Genomic DNA, 9,495 nt, shown 5'->3' on the forward strand with positions numbered 1-9,495 from the left:
AGACCTTATATCAAATCAGTTATGATTGGTTACTCCCACAAGCTTTCTGCCACCATGGTCCTAGCATGTTTTGTAGGCAGGTGACCATTGTAGATCAAAGAGTTTATTCTTGGGTTAGTGTTTATGCTTCTCGTTTGTTTGTGTGCAGAGTACCATCTGGTACCAAGAACACTAGTCCGCATAGGTGAAGCATCTAGGTAGGCAACTACTTGAATTCTCTGTCTTTAGTGAGTTGCGTAGGTTGTTGTCTTCAAAAATGGACACTTGAGGTCAGTTTGTGTAGAGTAACCTATACTCTTTGCAACAACCCGAGTTATTTGGGCATTCCCATGGGACCACATTGGCCAACAACTCAATTAGATATAACCCATTGCTTGGACTGATGGCGTCCACATTTTTGATAAGAAATGTCCAGTTGGGGTTCTGTCTCCCCCATTATTTGACAAATTCATTTAGAGTGCCTTCATATATGTGCATACTTTTGGAAATGTCTACTGCATCAAGTTTCCATACTAGTCCTAAAATGACCCTTAATTTTAGTTTTTTCCGTATATTCCCTCTCTCATCTCCCTTTTTCCTCCCCCAGCCTACTTGATCATCCTATTCCAGTATTCCCACCTGTCCATAACTATCTATTCTAGTTCTTTTCTCTAGAGATGTCTATTCATCCCCTCTTTGGATTGTAACTTTATTATAATTGACTTAACTATTGGCATCAACATATAATGCATGCCATATTTGTCTTTTCTAGGGCCGATATTTTTTTCTGGTTCTATCCATTTACCTACTGATTCATTTTGTAACAGGAAAATAATGTTCCATTTATTCATCTGCTAAAGGACATCTAGGCTGTTTCTAATTTCTGGCTATTATTAATAGAACAGCAATGGGCACTGTTGAGCAAGTGTCTCTGTAGTATGATATAGCATCCTTTGGGTATATGTCCAAGAGTTGTATGGCGAGATCTTGAGGTAGACTGATTCCCGTATTTTTAAGGAACCACTAGACTGATTTCCAGAGAAGGAGAGCTAGAATAATCTTTACAGTATGTCTATTACAATCTCTTCAAGTTCTCAGTTATCTTATGCGCAGAAAAAATAGGTTGGGAATAATATTAATAGCATCATTGCATTGATACCTAACTTGAAGTAAAAGCCAGAATAAATCACTTATCCAGTGAATATTAAAACATTTTTATTATACAAGAGTAAGATGTAATTTTTCATCATTATCCAGCATTTACTAATATGTGTTTTACCTGTGAAAGTTAATCAAAAAGATAGGTACTATCTTTTATGTCAGATATTTGCTAGTACCCGTCTTTTGACATACTGTAAAATTGTGCTTTCTTGTACTTTTTATACTTAATAATGATCAGTTGATTTGTGTGTCCTGTGCTGTATGATAAAAGCAAAGTGTATTATTTCTGAGGACAAAATGTTCTCTTTTACCCGATGCTTCAGTCATGGTAGCACAAAAATGAAACCTTTCATGTATGCTCCATTGTGGCTAATGCAGGTCAGAACCCTCATTAAATCTCTAATAGACCGAGGGTGAGTAAGCCTAGTCTACAGAGCAAGTTCCAGGACAGCCAAGAATAGCTATGGCTACACAGAAAAACCCTGGCTCAAACAAACAAACACAAGAGAAATAACCTTTTGTTTTCACATAGCTAAAGTTTTCAGGTTCTTTTCCATAGTGTGATCTTGTTTGTTTTAATTGATGCACTTGGCTTTACTTCATTTTATATCACTATGCTGGTTATTTCCATTTCAATTTTCCATGTTGGTTACAACCTAGAAAATTGGTTCAGTGACCACTTAATATGGAGGGAACTTGTAGTTTGAAAAATATTGCTTTATACTATATTCATTTGAGTCCTAGCAGATACCCTCTTAGAGCTTTTCTTAATACTCCTATATTTCAGGATTGTGGTTATGGAGAAGGTGGAGATGCATACTGCACAGCCTGCCCTCCCCGAAAATATAAAAGCACATGGGGGCATCACAGGTGTCAGACTTGCATCACCTGCGCTGTCATCAATCGGGTCCAGAAAGCCAACTGCACGAATACCTCTAATGCTATCTGCGGAGACTGTATGCCCAGGTATGCCATTAAATGATATCAGTCTTTCTGGAACTTTTTAAAGCTATTTGATGTCGCTTATCATCCTACCACTTAGACCCTAGTAGAAGTATTCTAACTACCCATGTCATGATCTATTTAAGCTCTATGAATGGGAAGCCATATATTCCTAACTATATCCCTATATATAAAATACCTGGCAAATTATCAAACACAGATGAGTGCTTAAAAGCTTTCTAATCTCTCTGATAGTCTAAAATTTAAAGTAAAAATGTTGCTAGACAGATTGCACAGAAATCATGAAGAAGTTGGTCTCATGACTGTTAACTCCCCTTTTGGCTATAGAATGTGATGGCTTAAGAAAATGGTGCACTGAATCACACATGTCAGAGATCCCACAAGGGTAGGTACTGCGTCCCATGCAGGAAACATGAGGGAAAGACTCTTAGATATTCCCCACAACCTCAAGAAGGACTGTTACAAGTCAATTGCTCGTTTCATCCCTCCACATTCCTTTCTGCTCTGATCACAGGTTCTACCGAAAGACGCGCATCGGGGGCCTGCAGGACCAAGAATGCATCCCGTGTACAAAGCAGACTCCTTCTTCTGAGGTTCAGTGTGTGTATCTATTTTTCTCTGCTGTCTTCCCCCCAAACCTCTGTGTGTCAATGAAGTCAATAGACTTCTTTATTCCTGTAGAAGGAAAATACTCCTTAGTACTCCTTCTATTGCATTGTTGGTAAAGGCAGTCGCCCATGACTAAACCTCAACTTTGCAGCATTCAAACTGATTAAACATCATTTATTTCCCTTGTTTTGAAAATTGAATCTAAATGAGGAAATATTTTTATTCATGCTTTGTGAGCTACTTGGCTGGGTTTGGTGGCATAATGAATGTTATAATGTACTTTACATATAATAGCATTTCTACACTTATTAATTGCGATTATAGTCAATATTGCTATTAGAGTCGATACACATGGTATAAGGAAGTCCTTAGGTTTTAGACCACATTAATATCTGAAAAAATAACTAGAATATCGTCTATATCCATGTCACTTGTCATTTACTTGTTTGTCTGACTTCTATAATTTTTGTCTGTCTTCTAATATAGTCTTTAAAGTATTGGTGTATCTCTAACAATCCCTAAAAATCATGATAAATAAAACAGAATTTGCTAAATACACATAAGTATAGAAATATAAAGTCCTAAATTAGCTGAGATTCCTAGATAATAAATCTTATTTTTTAAATATTTCCTTCAGCGTTTTAAAAGAACAGATATAATAACCTTCCCCTTTCGATCCTTTCTGAGTCCTCTTCATTCCTTCCCTCCACAGAAACAACCACTGTCGTGAAATTTTAAGCAGCTTTTTACCAGACTATCCTATGGCAATTAACAAATCCAATGTTTCCTTTCATAAGGCCAAAGCCTTCTTGTATCATGTGCCTATGATTGCTAGACTAGGTAGTGCCCAGTTCCTTGTCACAGAATGAAATGATTGAGATGTATCAGCTCTTTACTGACTCAGTCTAGAAATGCCATGCATTGTTTACACTCAAGGTGCATTGGCTACAAGTATGTTGATGTTTTTGCTGTAAGGGTGTAAAGAACATGAAGAGTGTGTTGTTAATTCATGGGCATATTCCTCTGCTACCTTCTCCACTACTGTTTAAATATTTTTATTACATTCTGTATATTCATATTCTTAGACAATAGTGCTAGTATTTTGTATTTTACAACATTTTTCTATAAAGGTCATCAAGCTATTCTTCACTTCGTTTTTCTCCACTGGGTTATTTATATTAACCAACAAAAGGTCTTTTATGACGTCTTAGGGGCTAAATCACGACTTGCTGATCTAGTATTTACTGATGAGCATTTTAATTTGTTTCTATTTTTTTAGGTTCTATTACTAAACATAGCATGAATGAACCACAACAGCAGTGTCTTTTGGTTAGTCATGCTAATTTATATCGTGCCTGCAGCATATGAGTTTTGCTTTTTCATTATGATCTTACCTAATTTCAGATAAGAACATAGCAGTCCTGATAGAGATGACCTAAAGGAGATGTAGCCTAAGGATCTTTAGGGCCCTTTTCCGACTCTTAACTGCCCACATTGACAGACTCTCCTATTCTTTTGTTGTGGTTCCACAGGTACCTTCCAGTTGAGTTTAGTGAAGGTAGATGCACACGCTGTTCCCGGTAAGGAAGCCACGCTTGTCGCACTGGTGGGCAGTCTGCTGGTAGTGTTTGCACTTGCCTTCCTTGGGCTCTTCTTCCTCTACTGCAAGCAGCTCTTTAATAGACATTGTCAATGTGGTAAGTGTGTCTGCTTAACATTTCCCATGAAACAAAATTAAGACACAATTTTTGGTAAAAGAGGAAGATTTTTGAGATTATAAGTCAAGGTGCCTTCCCTATCACATTAGAAAATCCCAGGCATCATGCTCTGTCATCATGTGGGAACTATCTGGCATAGCATCAAAAAATATGGAACATCAAAAGGGCTAGAGTTTACCTGGAAGTTTAGTAGACCAGTTTATTAGGCTTTAAGGGTTCGTGGAGAATCTCCCTTAATGGGAAATCACTTGGTAAAGAAACCCAGAGACCAATTATCTAACCTTTAAATCATAGTGTAACTCAAATTATATAGATTCTTTAGGTTTATTTATTTTTAATTTTCAAAATGATAGATGGAATGGAATAAGTTGTTTAAACTGTTTTCTCTATGTATGTATTAATAGATTCTGAAATATCAGAATTGGAGATTTAGATATACCTGAAACATGACTAATAAAAGTTAATGAGGTCTACAGTAAGTGCTGTCAATATAGGAGTTTCCCAAAACTGGATAACTGAAGGCATAGTGTTTAGTCAACATTCTTATGTTTTTCTGTCTTCCAAAATACTGCTGCTGAAGATCCGGCCAAAGCCATAGGAGATGGTGCATTAAAATCACGACAGATTGAGAACACTTTTACTTTTGTCAACTTCATCTATCAGTCAATGTAAGACAGAAAGTATAGTTCATCAGGGAGAGAATACAGAAGAGGTGGGATCATCAGGACTAAATAAGACATTAGAATCCCAGACACGAATACCAGTGTTCAATGCAGCTTTAGTGCAATTAACAGAAGCAAGAACTAAACAGGGACAATGAAAAATCTAACATAGCCTAATAAATAGACCTGTATTAGCAAAGGAAAGGATGGACTTTACTGGATACAAAAACTGTCAGGATTCAGTATCTAAATGGATACTGTAGCTGAAGCAGCACATTATTATAGCTGCATTCTGTTTGTGTTGGAAAATCCTTCTTAAATAGAACTTCCTTAGTCAGTTTGGCTCTAGAGTCTATCAGTGATTTACCTGTGCATACTCCATGTTTAAGCAAAGATGAATCTAGCATTTCATGAGATGTAGTTTTCCCCTCTTGATTCTCAATGACCCTTCTTCAGCTTTACTTCAGTCTCCTTAAAGCTCCTGTGGTAGCTCTGACAGTTTAGACAATGGTGGACCACTGGATCTCTGTCTCATTGACCATTCAGTCTTTGGAAGGTAGTGTGTAATGTAAGAATTCTTGCCCAGTACTGAAACATGGGTAATGAAGTGTTTGGGTCACAGGTCTCAGCAAGGTGAATGTGATGAGACATCTAAGACCTGCCTGTATCCCTGTTCTTCCCTTGGGAGAGAGAACCCCCTTTCTATACTATTGCAGTATCTCCTTGGAAACATAAGGACAGGTAGCGTCCTTATGATTTCCTTAGGAAAAAATGTGCTTATTAGTACTCACTCACTTACAGACATTCCATGGCTTTGTAAGGGAGGGCAACCTGATGTGAATTAAATCCAATGCAGATGCAGGAAAAAGGAATAGGATTGTGACATACTAGAAGGACCATCTCCTCTCTAATCAAGAATCCATTACTCAGCCACATCCATTTGCTACCACTGTGAAACCTTCCAATTTTCAAATAGTCCAGACATTTGTAATTTTGTATGAAATTTTCTTATGCACTCACGTAATTTGAACAAACTGTGGAAACGCGGTCACAGTGGGGAAACATAAAGACACAGCAACTCAGTTTGTAACCTAATATTGAGTCTGACTCATGCATGAATGATGAATTGCTTATCTTTATCATTGTTGTAACAAGTTGTCACATTTGATGGCTTGCCTCAGTTTCCACAGTTCGGAAGTTTAGCACGCTGTATGGAATCTTAACGAGGCCACAACCAAGAAATTGGCAGGACTGTGTTTCTTTCTGTCTGTCCGAGGGGAATCTGTTCCCTCATGAGTCTGTAGAACTGAAGTCTTATTTTCTTGGTGGCTGTGCGTAGAAGGTCACTCCCAGCTGCTAGAGCAGTGGTTCTCAGCCTGTGGGTCATGAACCCTCTGGGGGTCAAATGATGCTTTTACAGGGGTTGCCTAAGGCCATCAGAAAACACAGCTATTTATAATTCAAAGCAGTAGCAAAATTGTACTTTTAAAGTGGCAATGTGAAGAACTGTATTAAAGGGTTGAAGCATTAAGAAGGGTGATAACCACTGCTCTAGAGGCTGCTCATATGTTTTGGCTCATGGCTCTCTTCTTTGTCTAAAACGAGCAATGGTATAATGAAGTTGTTTAGAGAGATGTTATGCCACATCTTTCTATATTAATGCTCGGTGTCATTTCTGCCTTCTGACACTTATCAGGATGCATCTAGCAACCTAGAGAAATGGAACTAAATTAAAATGTTCATCATTAATCACAGAATAAAAAAATCATGATTTATCTTAAGGATTTTCTGAACTCATATGCATAATTCAAGATAATCTTCCTATTTTAACATCCACTACCATAATTCTGATTGCATGGTTCCTTTCCCATGTAATATACCCAGATCATGGAAGAAAGAAGCACATTAAAATACCTTTCCTACAAAGCGTTTATCTCTAGCTGAAGAAATTTGTCTTCCCTAATCCAGCATCTAAAAGACTTAATGTAATACCCCAAGGAAAGCATGTCTCTGAAATGTGTCATTTTCACCTACTTCTAGATGCTCTGGTCCTTCAGGAAGAAAGAGGGAGTCTGGCTCCTAGACCCCCTCACCCCTCCTATAGTTGGTGCTCAGGAAGAGATACCCTGTTGAGAAGAGACCCTGATTTGAGGAGGGGTGACTCAGTGGCTTTCTGCTTTGAGTTGCAGGAGGTTCGTTGCAATATGAAGCTGAAAAGGCAGTGGAGGAGGATTCTCTTTTCCCCATACCACCTGGCCAGGAGACCAGTCCTGAATTTCCAGTGAATGAGATCAAGCCACTCAGCTCCATCTTGGATGACGACTGCAGTTCCACACGTGGCTTCCCCACCCAGGAGTCCTTTACCATGGCCTCCTGCGCCTCAGAGAGCCACTCTAAATGGGTCCATACCCCCATTGAATGTACAGAGCTGGACCTGCAAAAGTTTTCCAGCTCTGTGCCCTGTACTGGAGCTGGAACCCTGAGGGAGAACACAGTTGAAAGCTCCGGAGACAGCCCGGAGCTCCGAGTACCTTTTCAAGTTCCCAGCCTTTGACTCTACTGAGGTGAGCTAGAAAAATGTGGTTAAAAGACCAGGAGGTGTGGGCCACTCTCAACAATTTTCCAGCCCCAGTTCTATTGTCTGATAGGGCTTGGGTGGAAGAATGGCAGGAAATGAGGCTGGTAGAGGTTGGAGAGGCAACAGTTGTGGCACTAAGTCTTTGAGCTAATTTTACATCAGATTTGGAAGCCAACAATTGTCTGGAGACCTGGCAGGCTGGCGTGATGCCAGCTTCTTCATCTGGACCCTACTCTTGACTAGTCATATTGTTTACTCCTTTCGTTTGTATAAACACAACACCATCATACAAATATGCAACTCTGTATTCAGATGAACCCTGGTTCCTGAACAGCCTTATGATCTTGAGGAAATCATTTTACCTCAGACAGTCTTCTGCTCATGAGTTAGTGTGAGGATTGAATGACAACATACGCAAGTGTCCTTTATAATGTCTTCATGAGAGGTGTTTGTACCATGATGGCATTTCCTTCCTTTCCCTGTGTTCTGTCACCAATTACAAATTCCTTCTATATCCACTACATTTTTTTCTGAACTTCGTAACTTCATACCTTTGAGGTAGGCAAATGAGAAATATGCTAATCTCGTTTTAAATAGGCAGAAACTGAGCCACAGAGATGAGAAGCGGTTTGCTTAAAGACAGAGTAATCCATTCTCAGAACTAGGCTAGAGCCCAGGATTCGCAGCTCCATTACAGAGTTCATCTAACTCCATCATTGGATTTTGAAATCTATGTGTATGTTACCTCAATATATGTCACATATACGTATGTTGTATGCATGTATATGTACATGTGTGTGTATAAAAACATCATGGATAAAAAAACAGAACATACACAAAATTCATTTGTGCTTCATGTGCACTTTGCATACATAACCTGAAGGTACTTTCATGTGTTATTAGTACAAACTCATGTGTAAGCAAGTGTGCAATTTTTCACTTATGGTATCATGTCAAATAGGAATAAAATTTTGAGTATTTTGGATTTTGAATCTTTGAATTTTGCCCTAAGGACACCCAATCTATTTCTTCGTCTAGAGGTTATGTAGTTTCTTGTTCAAATATTCTAGTGAAAAGAGCTCACAGCTGCCCAATGTGTATTACACTTACAACTGACAAACTGGAGCTCAATATAAAAAGCATAATTGTATCTTGTACTCACTTATGGGTTCTAGTTCTTTCCCTGGGTCACACATCTGACTTCTCTGCCATATCAACCACTTTGGGTTTTTATTAAGTACATGGTACTAAAACTTAACCCAGTTTCAAGAAAAAATGTTTTTTCTAGTTTGAAATAGGATAGATTTGTTATCTCCATGGCTAGGTGAGAGATTTCAGCTATTGTGCCCTAAATCACTGGTCCAAACACGAACTTTTAGAGAAAAGAAAGAGGAGGGTGGTGATTACACAGCATCACAGGATTCTAACTACTCCGCTCTTTTTCTAGGTCTCTTTCACTCTTGGCAACCTTGCCAGTGATTGTTCCTGGACTTTCCTGCTCTACTTCTATTCAACAGCTGTAGCATGGGCCTGGGGTATAGGCCCCACAATAATCAGTACTCTAAAAACGGGGTACACAGGGCCCATCCTACAAGAGAATTAAATCCCCACCATTTTCCCAAGACTGGCCTTGAACATTTTTTTGTTTTCTTCTTTTAGTCTGGGGACTCAGAATTCATAGCCATGAAAATGGCTATGGGCCAGTTAATTAATTATAGAGGTGGGGGGAATAACAACAAACAAGGTCAAATTTTCCTGCCTGTATATTTTTTCTTCTTATATTTTTTGACAGGTAGATCTGAGAAAGGGTTTTACAGAATTCTGT

The 9,495-nt window shown here is 38.6% G+C and overlaps 1 protein-coding gene across 1 annotated transcript in view; it reads left to right on the plus strand.

Annotated features, from left to right (window-relative positions):
• The first annotated feature begins 1,437 nt into the window (after positions 1 to 1,437).
• LOC121440206 (tumor necrosis factor receptor superfamily member 27-like) overlaps positions 1,438 to 9,495 on the plus strand; it is an 8,091-nt gene continuing 33 nt past the window's right edge. The window contains exons 1-6 of the mRNA XM_041640939.1: positions 1,438 to 1,518; positions 1,928 to 2,106; positions 2,618 to 2,703; positions 4,245 to 4,409; positions 7,282 to 7,656; positions 9,118 to 9,495. The exon at positions 9,118 to 9,495 is cut by the window's right edge and continues 33 nt beyond it. Coding sequence (XP_041496873.1) covers positions 1,438 to 1,518; positions 1,928 to 2,106; positions 2,618 to 2,703; positions 4,245 to 4,409; positions 7,282 to 7,646 — 876 coding nt within the window. The 3' untranslated portion in view covers positions 7,647 to 7,656; positions 9,118 to 9,495. The remainder of the gene's footprint in view (positions 1,519 to 1,927; positions 2,107 to 2,617; positions 2,704 to 4,244; positions 4,410 to 7,281; positions 7,657 to 9,117) is intronic.

Source organism: Microtus oregoni, unplaced genomic scaffold, assembly GCF_018167655.1.
Source record: "Microtus oregoni isolate MIOR12 unplaced genomic scaffold, Mior012 000066F_073, whole genome shotgun sequence".
Lineage (NCBI taxonomy): Eukaryota > Metazoa > Chordata > Mammalia > Rodentia > Cricetidae > Microtus > Microtus oregoni.